Source organism: Sciurus vulgaris (assembly GCF_902686455.1).
Source record: "Sciurus vulgaris genome assembly, chromosome: 10".
NCBI classification, from domain to species: Eukaryota; Metazoa; Chordata; class Mammalia; order Rodentia; family Sciuridae; genus Sciurus; species Sciurus vulgaris.
In genome coordinates, this window is record NC_136470.1 from 3474845 (window position 1) to 3498398 (window position 23554).

At 45.0% G+C, this 23554-nt stretch overlaps 1 protein-coding gene across 14 annotated transcripts; it reads left to right on the forward strand.

The window, feature by feature from the left end:
• Positions 1 to 1489: 1489 nt before the first annotated feature.
• On the forward strand, positions 1490 to 21771 carry ZBTB21 (zinc finger and BTB domain containing 21). Of its 14 annotated transcripts, none has more exons than XM_079155990.1 (5): positions 1490 to 1651; positions 5427 to 7080; positions 7633 to 7922; positions 13746 to 13908; positions 14598 to 21771. In XM_079155990.1, the coding sequence occupies exons 4-5, from the start codon at positions 13865 to 13867 to the stop codon at positions 17779 to 17781; spliced, it is 3228 nt and encodes a 1075-aa protein (XP_079012116.1). In that variant the 5' UTR covers positions 1490 to 1651; positions 5427 to 7080; positions 7633 to 7922; positions 13746 to 13864; the 3' UTR covers positions 17782 to 21771. The 14 variants fall into 14 exon arrangements, with proteins under 14 accessions (XP_079012116.1, XP_079012120.1, XP_079012122.1 ...); XM_079155994.1 differs by having other exon boundaries at positions 6795 to 7080; XM_079155988.1 differs by lacking the exon at positions 1490 to 1651 and having other exon boundaries at positions 1990 to 7080; positions 14598 to 14764; positions 16787 to 21771.
• Positions 21772 to 23554: the final 1783 nt, after the last annotated feature.

The following is a 23554-nucleotide window of genomic DNA, read 5'->3' on the forward strand; positions in this document are numbered from 1 at the left end:
TGGCTTCCAGTGGACAAAGCAGTGTGCATCATGTTCAAGTAGCTTAGAAACCAGCAGGTGAATAGGTAGCTAGCTAGGGAAACACCACAGGGCAGCCACTTTTGGCACCAGGTATAATAAACCAAAAACTGGAAAACCTGGCTTCCAGCTCAGGCTCAGGCCCATATTGGTTTTCCTGCCTGTAAAATGGGGATAACAATGCTCACTCAGCCTTGTCACAGGGGACCCTAAAACTCAAGGCCGATTGCCTCCTTCTGAATACAAGGCCACAGTTTGCTTTACCACCACACAGTTCAAAATAGAAAAACATTCTTTAAAATTCTTAAATAGGAGTAGGAGAAAATTTAGGGTGCCAGATTCTTAACACCAACAGTCTTCTAGACATTAGTGAAACTAAACAAACAAAAGAGCTATTAATTTGGAGACAAGTTCATCTGTATCACCCTAATGCAAGATTATTTCTTCTATACACTCCTCACTTATTAAATTATTTTAACCTAAGTTCATGTGCATAAACTCAAATCTTCAAAAATTTGTTCTGAAAATTAACATACACTGGAAAAGCATTGAAGCTAATTTAAAATCCAGGAGATTTTAAGGGTTGGTTGTAGAATTTCCCCGTCATAACACAGACTCCTGGTCTGTTCTAAGCTTTGGAGAACGTGTCTAGCTGTCCTACGCAGCTTGTCGGAACTAAAGCAGCTTTCTGTAGAGCTGGCATGTGCAGTCTGGCCTTTGCTATCTAGCTGGGTCGTAACTGAAAGTGAAGTGTCTTCCAGCACATGGAGCCGCGCTGTTCACGCAAGAAAACCCACGCTACATGAGGGCTGGAACTGCGGACCCTAAGCTGCTTCCTCCTGATCACTTAATTCAATACTTGCTTTTAAAAAAAGAGAGGTTCCCGTCTGTGAAAGCGTGTTGGACAAGCATGGGACAACGGGAGCGGACACTGAATCTGCCGCGGGGTGCACCTGAGGCCCTAACTAGTCTCCTCCAGGTCTCTGCAGCCGTCCCTGGCGCCTGGTCATTTCAGGAGAATGGAGACCCGTAGTGCAGTTGTCCAGCAGCGCCGCGTCCTGGGGCTTCGCAAGCAGGCCTCGGCGACCGGTACAGCCAGCGGCCACCTGGGCACGGCCTCCGCCAGCGCGTCGCAACCGCCCTCCGACAGGCTCCGCGCTCCAGGTCCCAGCGGTCCCGCGGGTGCGCCGCTCCCGGAAGCCAAGAGTCCAAGGCGGCCCCGCCGGCAGGACTGCGGCAAAACGTCCGCAGCGCCCACGGCCGCAGCCTCGTCAGTCCAGCGCCGCCCCTCACCCCAGCCCGGCCGCCTGCCCCGGGGACCGCAGACGCGGGCCCACGCACAGAGCCCGGCCGGCACAGCCCCGGACGCGGGGCACCGGCGCGGATCCCTCGCCTCGCCTCGCCCCGCCCTCCGGCCCCGCGCCGCGCACCTCCCTCGCCCCGCCCCCCGGCGCCCGACGGCCAATCCCAGCGCCGCGCACGTGACGAGCGCTGCCTGCGATGACCTCATCCCTGGTGTGGGATGACGTCAAATTCAAGATGGATGGAATCACAGCGGCAGCGGCGGCTGCGGCGCGCGCGAGCCGAGTGTGAGCGGAAAGGGGCCCGGCGTCTGCCTCGGGGTTGAACAGCGGTGAGTAACGGTCACGCCCCTCGCCCCAGGAGAACCGCGGAGCCCGGTGGGGGGCTACGGCCTCCCCGCAAAGCGCGGCCTTTCCTGACGTAATTCTGAGGTGATTTCTCTCCCCTTTTTCCTCCGCCAGCGGGTTGCGGGCTTTGGACGCTTCTGCGCGTGCGCGGAGCCGCCGGCTCACCGAGCATGCCCGGGCTCCCACGTAGCCGATTGTGCCTTCACACCGCGCATGCTCCATGCCCGCACTTGGCCTCGCCCTCGCCTTGGCGCATGCGCGGCTTCTCGCCGGCCGCCCCGCTCGCCCCGGCTGGGCTGCCGGCCGTCGCGGCCCCGCAGTTCTGGGGCGCGCACCCCTCACGCGGAGCCGTTGGGACGCCCAGCGGGCCGGGCGCGCGGCCCCGTTCTGGGTAGCTCGGGTAGACCGGGCGGCGGGCGCGGGGTCGGTGGTGGCACCCGGCACCTGCCGCGCCGGGAGCGTGACAGCTCCGGGGCTAGGCGGATCCTCCTGCCCTGCGCCCCCAGCGGACGCCGGGGCCTCGCCGCGCGTCGGCACTTCCAGAGCCCGAGGACCTGGCCCGCGGCTTTCCGCGGCTCCCGGGACTTCGTCTGGCCTTGCTCGGCACCAGGCAGCGTCCTCCGGAGACGCTCGGTGCCGGTCTGCAGAGCCCGCCTCGTGGGCAGCGGCCGCGCACTGCCAGCCCCCAGGCCCAGTGGCCGCGGAGCCGCCAGGGGCGGGTGGACAGGTCCTCGGCAGGCTTGCCGCCGGGGAGGCCTCGTGCTGGAGCCCCCACCGCCAGCCCTGCACCTCTGCATCCGCGGCCTCGGTTCCAGCACCGTCCAGTGATTGCTGACCAGCGTGACCCCGAGTCACGAGTAGAGTTTGTGTCACGTTCCTAGCACCGTGTGGCTTAATCCATTTTAGGAAGATTTCTCATTGAAAATTATTTTTAAAAACGATTCCCCCTCGAAGGAGTAGATCTAAATCCCGCTTCCACCTTTGATCACTAGTAGTCATTAAGTTTGACTTTGTCCCTAAATATTGTTGTTAAAGAAAAAGTTGAAATTTGAGGCATTGGTTTACTTAAAAGTAAGTTTGTTTAATTCATTCTTCCTTTTGACACTTAGACTTATTGGAAGTATAGTGTATTTCATTCTGTGGAAATAAACGTTGAAGAAAATACAAGCCCTCCCCAGAAAAATTTACAATATTAGGTGGCAGGGAGTATTACACAGATACACTGGTAAGGGAAAACTAAAAATAACAAAAGAGGGACTAGGTTGTTAAACCCCTGGACTGAAAGGAGATAACTGAAGGATTGAAGGGTTAGGTCACAGGTGTTAGTGACTGGGCAAGGGTAGAGGAAGGAGAAGAGGCCTCTGGCAGAGGAGACCTGGCTAGCAACAACCAAGCTCAGCAGGGAATGTGGGAAAGAGCAGGAATGAGGGTGTGGATCTCAGGTGCTGTACTGGACACCTGGGTTATGCTGTGATGAGTATGTTGGGTTTGCACAGAGAGGCTGGAGTTGCAAGAAGTCTGAGCAGACTTACAGAGGTGGGATTCATTGTCCAGTAGTTACTACATCTACAAGATCCCAGAAAGCACAGAAAAGGTCTGATGCTGGGCTCTGCAACAGACTTTGGAGAAGTGGAGGTGAGCCAGTCTGGGAACTGAGCCTTGAATTGAGTGAATTCTCTCTGTATAGTGCACAGATGAAAACGAGGGCTCTTCCTTTCAGGAGTCTCCGGAGGAAATAGATAGCTAAGCAGATCCACTGACATAGTTGGGGGTTATTGCAGAGGGATCTAGAATTGTGGTAATTGAAATGACCCATCTGCTGGCTATGGGCAAATTGTGAAAGCTTTATAGAGACAGTGACATTTCAGCTGAATCTTTCTGTAGACAGTAACCAGGTAAAAGCCATGTAGGAAAGCTCCTTCAGGTGCCAGAAACTGGACATGCAGGTTTGTACGGTAGATGAGGAGTGTTCAATAAGGATGCAGAGGTGAATTGAGAGTGAGGAATTTGCATGCAAGTCTGTAGTTTGGATCTTTCTCCAGAAAGTAACAGAAAATAGTATTCTAAAGCAGGGCAGTGATTTGACCAGTTTTATTTAAGGAAAACAAAAATATAATTACCACTCCTGCATTTTATTGGAGTAGAGTTCACAAAAATCAATATATGTTTGTTGCTGAGCAAGATACCATGTTGGGCATCCACAGCTCTCGCATGGCTTATAGTCCTGTTGGAGAGAGACACATGATAGCAAGGGAAGGCCATAAGTAAGCACTACACAGGTGGTGCCCACCATGTAAATGATGGAGGCATTGAATGGAGAAGCAAGCTGAAGTTGTTGAGGAGACGAGTATTAGTTTGCTTGAGCTGCTGTAATAACGTACCACGGACCAGGCAGCTTAAACAACAGAAATTCATTTTCTCACAATTACATAGGTTCGAGGCCTGAGATCAAAGTGTTGGCAGGGCTGGTTTCTTCTGAGGCCTCTCCATGGGTTGCAGACAGTCTCTAATGCCTATGTGCTCACAGGGTCTTCCTCCTTGTGTGTCTGATCTCTTTTTTAAAGGATAACTTTTTTTTTTTTTTTTTTTAATTAGGGCACATTTTAACTTAATTACTTCTGTAAAGACCTCATCTTCATTCTGAGGTGCTGGGCATTAGGGTTTTAACATGTGAGGGCAGGGCTACAACTCAGTTCTAACAGAAGGCTTCCTAGAGGACTTGGAACTTGAGCTGAGCTGGGGAGGAGTTAGACACCATCTGGGAAGCTTCAGATGGGGTAATAAAAGCAATAAGACGTACAGGTTTTATCTCGGGAGTATTGGAAGCAGAAAGTTATGAGGAGAGAGTTAAGGGGAAGACTTTTTTTTAATATGTTTTTAGATGTTGATAGACCTTTATTTTATTCATTTATTTTTAGGTGATGCTGAGCATCAAACCCAGTGCCTCACACATGCTAGGCAGGTGCTCTACCATTGAGCCACAACCACAACCCCTAAGGGAAAGAATTTTAAAAGTAGTTTGAAAGCAGACTTTTATAGCACCTTAGGATCCATGTTTTTTAAAAAAAATCTTCATTTTAGCCTAATGAGGAAACAGGACAGAGATTGACTGTGTTCAGACTGGTCCTGGGTCTCCACTAAATTGGTGTGTGGCACTTCCTGAGGGTCTGCTACACCTCTAGGCACTGCACTCACATCACACTGGATTTTTCTATCAGAGCACTTAGCACATCAGAAGTCGTCTTATTTGTTTGTTCCCTTGTTTATCATCTAATTTACCTCACTGGGTCCTGGGGGCTTTTTTTATTTTGAATACCCCTATATTTCAGACACATTCAACTGTGCCTTGCACATAAGAGGAGTTTAGTAATAAGCTGAGTTAATAATAGCAATACTTAATATATATGTTGTGTGACAGATCAACACTCTTTTAGGAAGCTTGGTCTAGCAGCAACATTATAAAGCATGGGTTTGGAAGGCATGACCAGAAGAGTGAATACCATGTGGAAACATATTAGTTAGGGTTCTTTAATAACCAGAATAGAAACTAAGTGGCTGACTTGAATTGAAAAAGGAATTTATTTTAAAGACAACAAGGTTGCTCTTGGAATTGAAGGAAAATCTAAAAAAAACTTAGGCCAGGAAAGACAGAACAAACCAATTCCAGGAGTTCTGTATTGGGCACTAGTGGGTTGCATTTTCAGGCCCCCTCTGAGAAAATCAGCTTCGTTCCTCTGTTGCCTTTGTCATCCTTTTCAGAGCCCATATTCTAGGGAGAAAGTGTCTAATTGGCCTGGCTCTCGGGTGTGTGCCTGCAACCATCAGACTGCTCATGGGACAAGTGTTCAAAGCAGAAATTAAGTAGCTGTTCACAGAAGGAGGAGGTATGGCTGCTGGGTGGCCAGAACAGACAAGCTACCTGTGACCAGAGACCACCCTGCTGTGGTGCAGTTAAGACTTGAACTGCGCTGGGAAATCATTCTGCTGGTGGTGGCAGAGAATGTGTATTCTTGAATCAAATTCAAACCCAAGAGCAAGAGATAGACATTCTGAAAATGTGATGGAGTGGAATACAAGGTAGTAACCTGATCCTCTTGAAGGATCAGGTAAGCTAGTTCAGCCATGAAATCTGAGGAGCTTTAGGTATTTTCTGGATGTCTGCATTGTCAACAAGTGAGTGAGTGAGAATGAGAATGAACTTCTGTGCCAGCTTATTGTCACCATAGAACAGTAAAATCAAATGGAGAGAGTTAGGCTAAATCCAGAGGTGAGGGTTTGCACATGAGCTGTGTGTTTTATTCCAAAGTCAAATGTAGGTGCATTGTGCGTTTAGCTGGGTGTTTGCCTTTTGTTCCATGCATTTCCCCTTTATCTGGTATCCTGATTAGGATTATTTAAGCAATCTCCAACATTCCAAAGGATCATGGTTCCCAGAATTCAATTTAGGTTAATGTTTGGAATCTTGAGAGACATTTTCCTTTAGAACCATTAGTAAGAGTTCTGGGGAGCCAAGCTAATTTTTAATGCTCCTTAGCTTTGCTACAAGCCTGAGTTTTAGTCTCTAAAAGAAGGTGAGATTATTTTGGCTCTTTTTATCTCCCTTTCTCACCCCTCATTCACTTCCTAGTGCCCTTGTATTGAGTGCCTGACTGTGCTTCACTTTCTTCTTCTGTCCCCAGAATGGTCTGTATCACAGATTGCCCACCTTACCTCTGTCCCCTCAAAAATCTTCATTCTTTGCAGCTGATCTGACATTAGTATAAGGAAGAAAATTACTGCATTAATTAATTTACATTAAGATATGGGTGCCCAGGCCCCCTTAGCATTTAGTATACTAGAGGACTTGGGGATCTAGCTCTGAAGGGCTTTGTGGCCATTCTAGGGGACTGGAACTTGAGCCCAGGCAAGCTTCGAGATCCCTGTGTTTCTCCCGTTTGTGGTAGAAATGTGGAGACTAGAACCTTTGGTGTTCCTGTAATTGGCAAGGGAGTGAGTCCCATTCCTTCCCTGATGTTCCCACTAATCACTCATCAGCTCTCCTGCCCCCTTAGCCAGAGTAAGAGCTTCCTGGAATCCCATTGCTGTCACACTCTTGGAGTTCTTTATCACACTGTTGTCTGACCACAGGAATGCGAGCTCCTGGAGAGCCAGAGGCTGGCCAGTTTGCTCACCTCCCATCACCAGCACTTCTGTGACATGCCCTGTGGATCAGGCCCTCAGAGCACTCAGGAGACAGGGGAGTAAGAGGTGTGCCTGCAGATGGGACATGTTTGCTGACTAGGGCTCCATACGCATTGCTTTGTTTGTACCTCGCAGAAGTTTCATGTGGTGGAGATAGTGTCTGCCCCATTTAACAGGAAACTAGACCTTTGAGAAGTCCAGTGGTCTTTACAAGATAACATACCTAAAGGTGGTAAGTAACTATGTGAAAGTTTTTTCCACAGAACTGTCATGTCTCCCATGACCTGTTAGCCATAAAGATGCTCTCATCTTGAAATTTCTAGAAATGGTAGAAACGGTTCAGGCAGAGTGTGGGAAAGTATTTTTGGGTGCGGATTCCAGGTGGTCAGTGAGTCTGGCTTTCTGGAAGGGTTCCTTGCAGCTTTTTCTGCTGCTCATAAGCAGTCCTTTTCTTCTACTTGTCACCCACTTTTCTTTCAAGAGTTTTCAGGCTTTTCCAGCATGGCTGAAGTGATGGAGCCTGTTTGTTGAGCTGGTAGAGACAAGCAGTGGAGAGGAAGCCTGCTCTGGACACCAGAGGCATCATTTTTGTGAGATACATGGTCTTCTGTAGGAGATCCTGTTCTCTTTTTGAGGGTACTGGGGATTGAACTCAGCCACTGAGCTGCATCCCCAGCCCTATGTTGTATTTTATTTAGAGACAGAGTCTCACTGAGTTACCTAGTGCCTCGCTTTTTGCTGAGGCTGGCTTTGAACTCGCAACCTCCTGTGTCAACCTCCCAAGCTGCTGGAATTACAGGCGTGCGCCACCGTGCCCTGCTGAGATCCTGCTCATTCATAATTAAAATTATTCGTGAGAACTGGAGTCTGATGTACCAGCAAATTTACTCTTTATGGATCAGAAAAATGCATTGAGGAAAAAGTATCCCCAGCAACAAAGCTGACCTCTTCTCAGTTTTGAGAATTCAGTCTGCATTTCCACCAGCCACAAAGAAGTTTTCTAGATCATCTCATGACACTCAGCAATTATGGTTTTCCCTTTTTGCCTGCATTCCCAAGCATTTATATTTTCATGTAAGTTGTTAAACTCAATAAATAGACAACACCTACTGTGGTTAAAGCACAAAAATCCAGAATGTTAATTGTCTGATTGCTGCTAGAAGGAAAGGGGTCTAGTTGTTCTCAAGGCTTAATAATTGAATTAAAATATAAAAGCAGGGGCCTTAAATGAAGGTGAGGAGTCTGCACTGCCCAGCCCTATCTCTCCAGACCTCTAGAGTCTTGTAGGAGTAGAAACTGTCACTCTCCTGCTTGAAATCCTCTAGTGGCCTTATTTCAGACCCAAGACCTCCCCATGCTTCCATCTTCCTCTCCAGCCTTGTAATCTGCCCTACATGTGCCCTTCACTCCAGCCAGAAGTTCCTGGTACGCCTCAGGCTCTGTCTTGTCCCTTGATGTTGCACATGCTGCTCTTCTTTCTTGAAATACCCTTCACCTTTCCTCCCTTCTCCTCCCCATGTTCCCTGATTCCTCCCCTGACTGGCCTATACTGGGTCCCTCCCTCTGCCACCTGCATACTGGACTATCGACTGGTTGCCTTGTCCTATTCCTACACTAGAATTAAAGTTCCAGAAGGCAGCTGTGTATGTTAGGTTGGCATCCTACATGTCTAGTAGGATTCTGGCACATTTAGGTGGATGCCTCACCATGAGAAACATGTTGAATAATGATTAAGAGCCAGAGTCTGGAACCCGACTCCCAGCTTTACTACTAGTAACCACAGGCGAGTTATTGACCTCCTGAGCTTCAGTTTCCTGACTTGCAAACAGGGTGGTAACACTATCTAACTCAGAAGATGATGTGAGAATATAAAGGAAACTATAGAGGCAGTATGGTAGAGTGTTCATATCTTAGCCCAGGAGCCTGCTTTGCTGCTGCTTATTTGTGTGGCATCGAGTAAGTTACTTAACTCTCTCTGCCTCAGTTTCCTTATCTGTATAATGGGAATAACAGTAGTACCTAGGGTTATGGGAACAGTGAATTACCATATGAAAGATGTTTGTTTTTGTGTATGTAGCAGAGTAAGCACACAAGTAGTAGCTATTTTTAGGTAGGTAGTGAGGGTTTGAGTGAGTAGAGTGGAAAATAAATATTGCGAAGTTACTCTGTGTATCATAGCCACTTGGACATCCATAGCCACTTCTTAGGCAGGCAGTCTCAGATGAGTAAATGGAAGTTACAGTTAAGAGAATAGTTTCAAACCCCAAATAATTTTAAGGGATAGAGGGTATTTCTCTTACAACTTAACTCTTAATGACTTTATTATTATTCTCTAATTCCTGGATATTTTTGTTCAAAGACAATAGAAATTTGTGGTCTAATAGATTGGAAGCAGTTACTTAGAGCAAAAATAAGGATCATGAAGAAGGGATAAAGAAAGAAACCTTTATAAACAGTGAACAGTGAGAAGAATATTGCTGTCTGGCAGTAGAGTCCATGGGATATATGGAATAGAATTGTTTCACCTCCAAGGACACAGACATACCTCCGTAACCTGTACCTGTAGTTGCAAGTTCTCTTTGTGTCTTAGTTTGGATTCACCCCAAAGCAGACCTTGATACAGAGGTTTAGATGTAGAAGTTTATGTGGGAGATGATTCCAGAAAGCACAAGAAAGGGAGTAGAGCCAGCCCCAGTGGTATACACTTGTAATCCCAGCTGCTCAGGAGACTGAGGCAGGAGGATCATGAGTTCAAAGCCAGCCTCAGCAACTTAACAAGGCCCTAAGCAACTTAGTAAGACCCTGTCTTCAAATAAGAAATAAAGGGTTGGGGATGTGACTCAGTGGCTCAGTGGTTAGGTACCCCTGGGTTCAATCCCTGGTACCAAAAAAAGGCAGGGGGAGTAAAGGATCCCCAAAAGGGATGTATTAGTGGACACATTGTCACTCATATAGAGTGTATCAGACCTGGATTCCTTTTTTAAAAAAAATCTGAACTCCTGATTTCTCTGTCAGACCCTATGTCAACTAAGGGTATCCTTCTAACTTGTGGCAGAATTCTGAGGCATATCCTAACTCTTTCCCTCTCTGGCATTCCTGCAGTCACTCCATTAGCAATCCCAATGGCTCTGCCTTAACATCCACTGCCACTACCTGGTACAGGCCACCTGGATCATGGCAGCAGACTCCTCACCAGCTCCAGTTTCCACTTACGTCCTGTGCTCTTTGGTTTATTCTCCACGCCATAGTTATTGTGTTTGGTTTGGTTTGGTTTGGTAGAGGAAAGTTAGTTTATTTGAGGCTCATGGTTTCAGAGGTTTTAGTCCATAAAAGGCCAGCTCCATTCCTCAGGTTTTGAGGTGAGGAAGAACATCACGGAGGAAGAGTGTGGTGGAGGGCAGCAGCTCACATGGTGATCAGGAAACAGACTCTACTTACTGTATACAACATATATACTCCAAAGCCACGCCCCCAATGCCCAGCTGCTCCAGCCACACCCTACCCGCCTTCAGTTACCACTCAGTTAATCCCGATCCAGATTAATTCACTGATTGGGTTAAAACTCTCACAATCTAATAATTTCTCCTCTGAACCTTCTTGCATTGTCTCACACATGAGCTTTTGGGGGACACACCATATCCAAACTATAACATATTGCCCTTGACCTACAAAAGCTCACAACGATCTCACAGTGCAAAATATATGTTGTCCATTTCCAAGAGTCCTCATAGTCTCTGAGACTTAGGGCAAGCTTGCACTGTGAGCTCCTGTAAAAATCAAAAGCAATTTACAAGTATCCAATATATAAAGGTACAGAGTGAATATTCCCATTCACAAAATTAGGGGCCTAGAAAGAAGGGATAGGACCAAAGCAAGACTGAAGTCCAGCTGGGCAAACAAGTTGTGAAGCTGTGTGTCCAGCATCTGGGGCATATGGCATTGTGATGTTCTCTCCAAAGGGCTTGTGTAGCTCTACCCCTGTGACCATGTTGGTTGCAGCCCAGGTAACCTTTCTGTTGGCTTGTCTCTTCAGTTCCTACAGATTTCCTATGACAATGTCCCACCTTACTGGCATTTCTTAATCTTGGAGGTGTCCGCTGCAGCTTCAGCTTCCTCCTGAGATCTCCACACATCACCCTCTCAGAGGCTGCCCACAGGGACTCATACCTGCTGCACTTTTCCAGGCCTCCCAGACCTAACTTTGAAATCTTGGTGGAAGCCTCCATGACCCCCTAATTCCAGCATCCTGCATTTTCTGCAGAACCAGCACCATGTGGTTGATGCCAAGGTCTACTACGATCTTGAGCAGTAGCCAAGCCTCCTGGAACCCTGGCTGCAGCAGTCTCTGAGGGTCTGGTTAACTGAGCATGTTGAAAAGAATTTCCTAGGCCCCATTGTACAAGAAGAGTACTCCACTGGTCTCAAGAGAATTTTTGCTTTTATTTCCTAGAATCAGATGGATATGATCTTACCAATTCCTGAGATGCTCTCAAGCCATCTTTCTTATTGTCTCTGGACAAAGCCTTTAGCCTTTTAATGGCAGTAATGTCTTTAACAACTGCAACTTCCTTAACTCCAGTTTTACTCTGGCCTTTCAAATCATGTTTTTTCAATATTTGTGCTCTGCTTTCTGTTTCTGGTTATCACAGTAAATTTAGCTAAAAGTCACTAGCAATATCCATGCTACCACCTGAATGTTACGTAGCCTAGAATTTCTTCTGCCGGATTAATAAATCCATTGTTTTAAAAATCAGCCTCACAGAAATTCTCAGGACACAGACAAAATGCAGACAACTTCTCAGCCAGAACATAACATGAATGGCCCTCTAACCCATTTACTAGTAATGTCCTCCTTTTCATCTAAACCCTTAAGCCCTGTCTTCACTGTCCACAGTCCTATTGGCATTCTGGTCTTCTAAGCCCCCACCAAAATCAGCCGTTAAGCTCTGCTTACAACAACCTAAAGCATTTCCAACTTGCACTGCTAAACATCTCAAAATTCTTACCATCAATTCCAAAAAGCTCCCAAAAAATTCTTAACCATAAGGTCAGGTCAGTCATAGCAGCAACCCCACTCCTGGTACCAATTTCTGTTTTAGTTAGCTTTTTTGCCACTGCAATCAGAAGACCTGCACAGTGGTAGAGGAGGAAAAGTTTGAGGTCTCAGTCCATAGAAGGTTGGCTCCATTCCTCAGAGCTTGAGGTGAGGCAGAATGTAACGTCTAAAGAGTGTGGCAGAGGGAAGTGGCTCGTGTGATGATCAGAAAGCAGAGAGTAGCTGTTATGTTTCTAATTAAAACAATTCAGGCTTTGTGATTTCTCTGCTCAGAGTCTTCCAGTGGCTGTGTATTTCCCATTGTGAAGTTCCCCCAGTGGCCCACTCAACCCTGTGCAGTCTGTCTTCTCATTGCTTCTGGGATGTCCTCATCCGTGGCTCTGTGGCTCTTTTGCTCCAGCCCTCCCTCTGCTGTTATGGCTTCTTTAGGCATATTCAGGCTTGACCCTCATTCCTCAAGTCTTCTCAGATGCCATTTTGTAATGAGTGAGTGGCATAAGAAGTTCCTGGTACCATTTGTAATGTGTTGTAGGTACTGAATAAATAATAGTAATTATTTGACTCTCAAAATAGCATTGTATGGAAGTAGCTATTATTGTCCCTATTTTATTGTGGGAAAAACTGAGAGAGAGGTTAGCTGGCCCAGAACACTGACTGTCAAGCTTTCTTGATTGTCATCCAAGGTAAGGAATGTATTTTTCTTTACATTTCAGCCCAGTACCTGGGTTACATGTATAAACGAATGTGTCTGTTTATAACTAAAACAAGTTTCCCAAGCCCTTAACTACATTTGATACATTCTGACATTTTCTACTCTTAGTTCTTTTCTTTCTTGTATGCTTTTAAAAATGCTAACAAACCACAGAGTTTAGTTTGAGAACCCCTTTGACAAATTACATGTCCAGCCTTTGCTTCTGCATCTGTTGCTCTTCCCTGTGGCAACATCTTCAGAGATTCTTCCTACCACAAACTGCTAGTACACAGCTGAGTTAGTACCTGTGACATTACAAGCTTCTTTTTCTGCTGACCTCTGTAAAAGATGAAGTTTCTTTACACAGATAGTTGTATGGTACTTAAAGTGAGGGAGAAAATCAAAATAACTGAAAAGGAAAAACAAAGGAGAGCATCTGTCAAACACAAGTAGAAGAATTAAGTTTAACAATTGATATGAAATGATGGCAGGATGGAGTGAAGGGAAATCTGATGTTCTTACCCAGGCACTGGTTTGTGGCCCCGCTGAAGTCATCCACCCTGGAAGCACAGCCAGACCTCTGAGTCAGCACTTTGCCGAGGAGTGAGAGTCGGGCTGAGAGGATGTGTATGGTACCAGGTCACTCCAGACGGGCAGCCTCACAGACTGCTCTCTGCTGGCTCTGCAGAACCCGGACCCGGGGTGACGAGCCAAGGCTGGCCCCTGGAACCAGGAGAAAACCTTCAGATGTGCTGGGGCTAGGTGTGGTTACTCTGCAGTGTTAAAGAGACTGTCACATTCTTAATCACTTCGGATCCATTCTCATAGTAAAAGTAGATGTCATGGTTGTGTGTGTGTGTGTATTTTTTTAATTTTTGGTCATGCTAGGGATCAAACCCAAGGCCTTGTGCATGCTAGACAAGCACTCTAGCACTAAGCTGCATCTCAGTCTCATAATAATAAAGAGAAGATATTATAAAACCAAACTAAAGAGATGAAGTGTTAAGAGTGGTAACCAAAATCCACACACAGAGTCACATGGAGAGCCAAGCATTGCCTCTGTAAGAAAGCCTGTCTTCACTGAGAGAATGAGAGAGTTAATCTGGACCCTTTTCTTTGATACTGAATTAAATACCTATTTATCCTGCAGTTCTCAAAAGTGAAGCACATGAGTTAGTGCTTACTGTGTTAGCGGCTAGCCCTGTCATCTTTGCCACATCCTTCAGGAGGATGCACCATTGCTCCTACTTCACACAAGTCACCTAGCAAATGTGCCTCAGGACACTGGCTCACAGGCTCACGCTTACCACCAGGTTCGGCCCACTTTTATATTTGAGGGGAAATTCAGTGAGACTTCATCCAAACCCCTTAATTAAGTTTAGAGCCAGGCCAGTTTTCTTGATGGTATTGTTGAAAATGCCATTTGGTTAGAATAATGTTGGAGATTGCAAGATAATTTGTGTTTAAAAAAGGTCTGATCTTTAGTGCTTCTAACTTTTGCTAAACACTTTGGTTCAATGATAATTAGCCAAAATTTTTCTCTTTCCAAATTCTTACCCATTTTTAAAGGCTTGACAAGACCTCTACTTTAAAACCCATTGGTACTATTCACATTATATTTAAGTGTATACAATAATAAAACTGATTAAGAGTCATAGACTTCAGAGGTTTTAGTCATTCTCCAAATTAATGAGAAATAAAACTAAGCATCAACTGGATAAGGACCCTAAATAATAAACTAGTATTTTCTAAGTATCACTTCCATATATAGCACCCTTTGTCTGAAGTACAGTCTTTAGTTCCTAAAATTCTCCAGTTGTAAGGACTGATGATCTTCCTAAACCAGGAAGCATGTTGTTTTTTTACTTTTACTGTTGTTTAAATAAGGTCATTTAGAAAGTGTCTGTTGAACGCTGGCACCTGTGGAAAGACAGCTGGCTCCACCTGCCCTGGTGAGGTTTTCACCACAGTTTTGGAGATAATTCTACTTTCTGTCTTTCAGAGAGACCCGAGCGATGGAGGGGTTGCTGCACTACATCAACCCAGCGCATGCCATCTCTCTGCTCAGCGCTCTCAACGAAGAGCGCCTCAAGGGGCAGCTGTGTGATGTGCTCCTGATTGTCGGAGACCAGAAGTTCCGAGCTCATAAGAATGTCTTGGCTGCCAGCAGTGAGTACTTTCAGAGTTTATTCACAAATAAGGAAAATGAGTCGCAGACTGTCTTTCAGCTCGACTTCTGTGAACCAGACGCCTTTGACAACGTGCTGAACTACATCTACTCCTCGTCCCTGTTTGTGGAGAAGGGCAGCCTTGCCGCTGTGCAGGAGCTGGGCTACAGCCTGGGGATCTCCTTCCTGACCAACATCGTCTCCAAAGCCCCACAGGCTCCCTTCCCAGCCTGTCCCAGTAGAAAAAGAGTGTCCATAGAGGATGAAGAGACCAGTTCTCAAAAGAGAAGTGTCATCGTGTGTCAGAGTAGAAGTGAAGCACAAGGAAAGGCTGTCAGTCAGAATCCGTCTGATCTGAGCCATGCTGCCCGGCCCTCACCGAGTAGCGCACCCAAGACCAGTACCAATAAACCAGCTCCAAAGCCAACAGAGCCACTTCACAGCCTGTCAGTAACTGAAAAGAGCTGGCCCAAAGAGAGTTCCGTGGGGTTTGCCAAGTCTCTTGAGCATTCTGGGTCTTTGGATGACCCTAGTAGAAGCAACTCGGTGAAGAGGAATGCAGTGCTTCCCTCAAAGCCTCTGCAGGACAGAGACACTGTGGACGATAAGCCAGGGGTAAGTGGTCAGCTTCCCAAGGGAAGAGCTATAGAGCTGGCCTTGACAAGACCACGGCCACCTGTTTTGTCTCTCCGCAGCTCATCAGAGACTCCCTATCTCTTAAAAGAAACTAACAAAGGAAGTGGTCAAGGTGAAGACAGGAATTTGTTGTACTATTCCAAGTTAGGCTTAGTGGTCCCGTCCAGTGGATCTGGTTCTGGAAACCAAAGCATTGACAGAAGTGGCCCACTTGTTAAGAGCCTCCTCAGACGGTCATTGTCAATGGATAGCCAGGTTCCTGTCTACTCACCCTCCATAGATTTGAAACCTTCCCAGGGATCGTCTGCAGTATCCAGTGATGCACCAGGGAATATGTTTTGTGCTTTATCTCAAAAGTCATCTTTAAAAGATTGTAGTGAAAAAACAACCCTAGATGACAGGCCTCAAGTGCTACAACCACATCGCCTCAGGTCCTTCAGTGCTTCTCAGTCCACAGACAGGGAAGGGGCCTCCCCCGTGACCGAGGTGCGCATTAAGACTGAGCCCAGCAGCCCGCTCTCAGACCCTTCGGACATCATCCGCGTCACCGTGGGAGATGCAGCAGCCGCCACGCGAGATCTGCCTCTGAAAACAGAAGATGACCACAAGGACATGAGCAGGCTCCCGGCAAAGAGGAGGTTCCAGGCAGACAGAAGGTCACCCTTCAAGAAGGCGAAGGCAGACGAGCAGGGCCCTCTCGCATCAGAAGGTAACGGTGAGGACAGCACAAGCCCTCCCCTGGACGGAGAGTTCCCAGATTCTGACTTGAACAAAGATGGACTTGGTGAGTTGGAGGGGACAAGACCAAACAAAAAATTTAAATGCAAACATTGCCTTAAAATCTTTAGATCAACAGCAGGTCTCCACCGCCACGTTAACATGTACCATAACCCAGAGAAGCCCTACGCTTGTGACATCTGTCACAAGAGGTTTCACACCAACTTCAAAGTGTGGACACACTGTCAGACCCAACACGGCATAGTGAAGAACCCGTCACCAGCCTCTAGTTCCCACGCAGTTTTGGATGAGAAATTCCAAAGAAAGCTGATTGACATAGTGAGAGAGAGGGAGATTAAGAAGGCCCTGATCATTAAGCTGAGGCGCAGCAAGCCTGGCTTTCAGGGACAGAGTAGCTCCCCAGCACAGCAAGTCATCAAGAGGAACTTGCGCTCTCGAGCCAAAGGAGCTTACATTTGTACTTACTGTGGAAAGGCGTACCGCTTTCTCTCTCAGTTTAAGCAGCACATAAAAATGCACCCCGGAGAAAGACCCCTCGGAGTAAATAAAGTTGCTAAGCCAAAAGAGCATGCTCCTCTGGCAAGCGCTGTAGAGAGCAAAGAGGTTTACCCGTGCCGCCTCTGTAATGCTAAGCTCTCTTCTCTTCTAGAGCAAGGCAACCACGAACGCCTATGCCGGAACGCCACCGTTTGCCCTTACTGCAGCCTCAGGTTCTTCTCGCCCGCGCTGAAGCAGGAGCATGAGGACAGGTGTGAGTATAAGAAGCTGACCTGCCTCGAGTGCATGCGCACCTTCAAGTCCTCCTTCAGCATCTGGCGGCACCAGGTGGAAGTGCACAACCAGAACAGCATGGCCCCCACTGAGAACGTCTCCCCACCCGCGCTGGACCACAATGGCGAAGTAACAGCTGCTTCTAGGCCCCAGCCCCAGCCAGAGCCTCATAAGGTAAATCACATCACCACACCAAAAGACGACAATGCGTTCAGTGACTCTTCAGAGCAAGTGAACTTTGACTCAGAGGACTCCTCCTGTCTCCCTGAAGACCTTAGTCTTTCTAAACAACTGAAAATCCAGGTCAAAGAGGAGCCAGTGGAGGAGGCAGAGGAGGAGGCGCCCGAGGCCAGTGCAGCCCCTAAGGAAGCAGGCCCCAGCAAGGAGGCTGGCCTGTGGCCCTGCGAGAAGTGCGGGAAGATGTTCCCAGCCCACAAGCAGCTGGAGCGGCACCAGGAGCTGCTGTGCTCAGTGAAGCCCTTCATCTGCCATGTGTGCCACAAAGCCTTTCGCACCAATTTCCGGCTCTGGAGTCACTTCCAATCCCACATGTCTCAGGCCACAGAAGAGACGGCACATAAAGAGGCAGAAGTATGCCCTGTACCCACAAACTCTCCCTCGCCACCACCTCTGCCACCGCCGCCGCCCCTGCCCAAGATCCAGCCTCTGGAACCTGACAGTCCCACTGGCCTGCCTGAAAACCCCACCCTGGCCACAGAGAAACTGTTTGCACCCCAGGAGTCGGACACTCTTTTCTACCATGCCCCACCCCTTTCAGCAATCACATTTAAAAGACAGTTTATGTGTAAGCTCTGCCACAGGACATTCAAAACAGCCTTCAGTCTCTGGAGTCACGAACAGACACACAATTGAGAGACCCACACTTACCCGATTTGAAATGGGAGACTCCTGAATTGTGAACTGTCCTAAAAATCAAAATATTTTTTAAAAAAGAATAATAAAGGTTGGAAATTGTTATGCTTGAATTTAAGTTTGAGATAAACTGAATTTAATTAGAAATGTCCTAACTCAACCTCAGAAATAAACTCTAAAATATTGTGGTTCCAGACCTCACAGCAATTGTGGGGTGTGACTTCAACAGCGGGGTTACTGTTGAAATTGGATTAATCTTGATGGATTGCACAGTCCTTATCCCAAGGTGTCAGTATAATCATTTAATTGAGGTTTTTGGTTTTTACTGATTTGTAATTAGTGGAGTGCTGTCAGAGTATTCCTTCTTCTGATTATTTTAGACTTCTGAGTTCTAGTTAAATCTTAGCAATGTTCTTAAGGCCAAAATGTATCAGGAAGAAGTGGAATTGTTGACAGTATTAGTTTAGATCTTAGACACCTTAGCAATAAAAAATGATAAACCTCAACTTTAACAAGTTATCCTGGCACTTGAGAAAAACAAATGTTTGGTATTTTGTGGTCACGTAAGAACTTTTTCTATGAAAATTGTGAAAAATTAAATCAGCAATAGTCACACTTAGATTTTTACAGAATAATGAAAACTTGCTCTCTGTCACTTAGTATGTCGAATAATGGTCATGCTTCACGAAAGACACGGAAATGAAAACATGATGTACAGGAGTCCGCATTTACAGGAGCTTCAGCTGCGGTGGGCTGTCATAAAGACCTCTGTATCACAGTTAAATCAGACCTGCATTCAAAGGACCGTGTGTGTTTGGTTTCCTCTGATTTAGTTTGTCACAAATTGAAAGTCTGAGTGTAATTGGAACAAAACGCAAAGCTGACATGGTACTCATTGTGGATTTGACATTCGTATAACAGGTATGTGGGGACAAGTGTGTAGACAGACCCCAGCACTCGAAAGGAGTACAGCCACTCTACTTTCTGAACCACCACTTCCTTCTGGAGACCTCAGCAGAGGAGGAAGCCCCACCGTGCACTTCGGACGTGCTTTCCAGGAACAGTGCATACAAACACACGGCCTCCTGCCTCTCTGTCTTTTGTAAAGACTTCTGTTAGGATGTGTTGGAGTTTATGGCGGTTAGATTATCAGCAGAACCATTCTGCTCTAAGTCACGACTTAATATTCAAACGTGATAAAGCACTTACAAAGGGTCCAAAACTGATTTTTGCTACTTATTTCGGTTCATAGGGTTTGGGCTTTTTTTTTTTCCTACTTTGTGTCAGTTGTAATTAAAAGCCTTTTAGTAGGTGTTATCCAAAGTTCATTCGGGTATTTCAAAAGGGAAAACTTTAATTCCACTTTTGTGGGGAGGGTTACATATATAAAAGAAATATTAAAACCACGAGGTCCTTTGTAGGTAGCGATACGGATTAAGACTCTGAGTTTATATATTTTTTAAACAGATATTCTTTCAAATTAGAAAAGTGGACTTGGATGATTGAGAAGCAGTTTTCAATTTGTGCTCTAATGGAAGAGAACTCCGCCCATCCATTCTCATTGTCAACATTCCACACTAACACTGGGAAAGAGCCTTTTTTGAAACAGGCATTTTTATAAAATACTAATTGACTTTGTATATTATAGAAATTATATATGAAAATTTGCCTTTTATCCTTTCACTTGAAAAAGCTATCAAATCCCACAATATTTTAGTAGTTATTTTCTATTTTGTTCTTAAATTTGATGAAGAATGGAAAATAAAATTAGGTTGCAGTTACTGATTCTTGCCATCTCTATATTTTCTTGAAGATAACTATGCATTGTAAAGATGAAACTAAAGCATATGACCTTTAATGGAAAACTTCATGTGGATCATTGCACGTGGAATTCGTTCCGTTAGTGCGGTCTTTCTTACTCTGAGCGCTAGCTGCCACGTCAGAACAAAGCAGTCGGCCTGACACCTACATGACTGTTGGCATATCTGTGGTAACTCCACGAATAATCTTGGCATTGCAGATTCAGTGTCCCAGGACTTGAACCTTTATGCTACATTTTTGAAGATTTTTTTAAATAGTACCATTAATCAGTAAAAAATATTTTTGATCTCAATATAGGCTCTGCATATGTTAGATTTTAAAAATTAACCAGTGTTTTGTCTTGTTCACTTTTTTTTTTTTTTTTTTTTTTTTTTGTCTAGGCAAGAAATATAAGATTTCAAATAAAATTTTGAACCAAAAACATTTATAATGCATTTCTGGATTTTTCTATTACTTTTTATAATGTACCTTAAAGGCATTAGGCTGAAAGAGTTTATTTTGGTGGTCAAAAACAGAAAATGCTTCCACTCATGTAACTATTTTAAATGTTAAGAAGTAAAATAATGAAAGACACGTTAATTACTTTATTCAGTAAACAGTTTTTTAAAGAATGTTTATCTCTGCCAGTAGGCAAATATTTGGTGTAAAATAAATTGGTCTTTCATCATTGCAACTCCTTTAGATAGTAAAGATATTCTTGTAAATGTTTTTTCTGATTGTAATTAATTTTTGAAAATGTAGAAAATTCATTTATTCCTTGTAAGTATTCAGGATGCCTGCTTTTTTATGCAGTGTGAAAAGAATGTAAAATGTTTTAATATATTTGTTAATCTGAGAACTTGTTATTGAATCCTTTTATGTGGGGTAGGGAGGGAGTAACATAAAAGTGTTTTTTATCACAGTAAGCAATGGAGGTAACAAATATTGTGCATTTTAATAGTAATACTTCAAGATTAATAGAATATTCATGCTTAAGACTAGTTGGTATGCATTTATAATTTTACCAAAATGTTCAACTAGCAATTCAGTAATGAATGTTATTGACTTTTGTGGGGAGATATATGTTGTTCGGATATATGTTTGGAAATGGATCATATATAGCCCTCTCTTTTAAAAATTTGTCCAGCACTTAATGGTTATCACCTAAATCCACACAAAGACCCTATTGGTGCTAATAAGAGCAGCAGCTATGGGACAGGAATGGAGTGAGCCCTTTCCTGGAGTCCTGGGTGGCTGCATCTCCTGCCTGGCTGAATGGTCAGGGTGAGGAAGAGACAGAACTGATTTGAGGTTGACTTTTGTTCCCTCAGATTGGGTTCCCATGTGCATACACACCTGTGCAACTAATCCGGAACTACAAAAGGAAAAGGATTTGCTTTTTCTTATTATGTAAATAATTGTCACTCCTAACAAATTTCTTTATAAATCTCATTCAGTTAACTATTGGAACATTACAAGTCAGTTTGTCAGTTTCTGATATCTCATTGGTGTTTTTGTAATAATCATGAAACATTAATTTAAGTAATGGTAATACACATTCTTTAATAAGTGTTCAAACACTGGCTACTAAACTATTTTAAGTTTTAGAAATACATTTTCCTCTTGTGGCTCTAGCACTTTAAGAAGTTTGATGTCTGCATGATTTCGAGTGGGCTCTTCAGTGTGCACCAGGGAGTGCAACGGCCCAGGGCATTTCCACACAGCAGGAGGAAACTCCGCCTGGAGGAGAAGGGGTCAACGTCAGGTGTTCCTCAAATTCCGAGAACCCAGGCATTTCACTGTAAATCTTTACAGTAATTGAATCAGCACTCTTTAGTCATTTGTTAGTGTGGTCCGAGTTTCCATAGTTATTCTTGGTTAATACTAATTCCAAAAGGTGGATCATTTGTTACTGACTAATCCAAAACTGTCTCACAGTTTGCATTGAATATATGCTTATTGTTTAAAGAAACATGAATGAGTGGTTTTGTAATACATTTTGTTCTTAGGCCTTTGAGTAAATAATTTTTTTAGGAATAAGCTTTTTTTGGACTGAAAATTCATAGTAAAATAGAATATCTAATGTTAATCCATTGCTTACTTGTACCTAATTCTATTGTCTGTTCACTTTGCTTAAATCTTAACTAAGAATGATTGAAGTCAATAAATTTGTACTGTATTTTGCTTTGAGTCGTGATCTCGTTACATTTTGCACTTTGATAATAACAATTAGCATTTACTTTTATGAAAGTGAAGAGAAAGTCCTCCTATTTGGATAATATGGATATCCACTTATGAGTGACGGGAGATAGTTGATTTTCCACAGTTCCTGGTTTCTTGTAGAATTAAGTTTGTATTAAATATATGATAATTAAAACCAGATAAGCAGTGACCTTTGCTTGTCCACTTTTTTCATTTCTGTTCAAAGTAATAGCTTCTAATTCACCTTTTCCTTTGCTTAAAAGTAGTAGTTTTTAAGGTGAATGTGAGAGGATATGAGCACCTAAAAAGAAAGTTCTGTGCACTTTGCACTGGTGTTTGAGCATGGTAATTGATGAGCTAGTTTTCTCTCCTGACTTAGGGTCTCGATGTTGTATTTTTCATTCTAAAGAGGCTCTTTGGCAACACGGGATGCAGTCTGCTTTTATTTCCGTGTTAGTTTCCCGTGACACGAGAGCTGAGCGGTAGGTGTTGCACCAAGCTGACTGGAAGACCAGGTACTAGGGAGAAGGGAGGAGACCCACCACCATCGTTGATGGGGTGCAGGCTCCAGTGCCATGGCTCCCGCCTCCTTGTTCTCCTTTGTTGATGTCTAAATTGGCCTTCTTGGGAACAGCTGCCTGAAAGATTCTTGAGCACACCACAAGGACAAATTATTTTTTTAAATTATTTCCCTTCACCCTTCTGTTCAGTTTGTCACTGAATACTGTTTTGTTTAAAAAATGTTTCCTTTCCTCTTGGTCATAATAGTCTTTTGGGGGTTTGAAGTTGTCACACTCTTGCCTCATCTTGCTCGGTCATCACACACTCAAGACAGTAAGTGCCATCGTGACAAGCCACGTCCCCAGTGTTGAAACTTTCCCCTGCCAGAAGCTAAGTCTGTTTCAGATCTTATGAGCGTAAGTTCTAGGGAACTAAGAAGGTGGGGTGGCAGGTACTGCTCAGACATGGCAGATGTCTGGAGAGGAAGATGCCTCATGTTATAAATACTGTAGCACGAATTTGAGTGTCACCGTCAGCTGCTGGCCCACATGCCCCACAGTAGATCCCTTGGTCAGCTCACCTGCCTTGAGATAACACAAACCTGCGTTCACCACGCTGAGTGTCTTCAGCCCTGCTTACTGTGGCTGGCACGATTTCCTCCAGGAAATGCCTCCTGGCCCTTTCATCCACTCTCCTCCCCGGCCCAGAGCGGTGCTTCCTGACAGCCAATCACCGCACTTGCTCTTTTTCTGTTTTGTCCAGGTCCCTCCATTAGACAGGGAGGGGCCTGAGAGCAGGGTCTATTATTCATGTGTTTCCAGGTCTGACAAAAAAGGTGACTATTAAGCATTTGAAAAATAAATACAGCAAAGAAATCTTGGGGGTGGGGGGGCAACAGCTGATTTGTTTCAGCTGGTGATAGTAGGCACTCAGTAAATATGTCTGTGTAGATTCCCTGGGTTTCAGTAGCTGGTGATAGTAGGCACTCAGTAAATATGTCTGCGTAGATTCCCTGGGTTTCAGTAGCTGGTGATAGTAGGCACTCAGTAAATATGTCTGCATAGATTCCCTGGGTTTCAGTAGCTGGTGATAGTAGGCACTCAGTAAATATGTCTGCGTAGATTCCCTGGGTTTCAGTAGCTGGTGATAGTAGGCACTCAGTAAATATGTCTGCGTAGATTCCCTGGGTTTCAGTAGCTGGTGATAGTAGGCACTCAGTAAATATGTCTGCGTAGATTCCCTGGGTTTCAGTTCAGCTTCTAGAGACCCA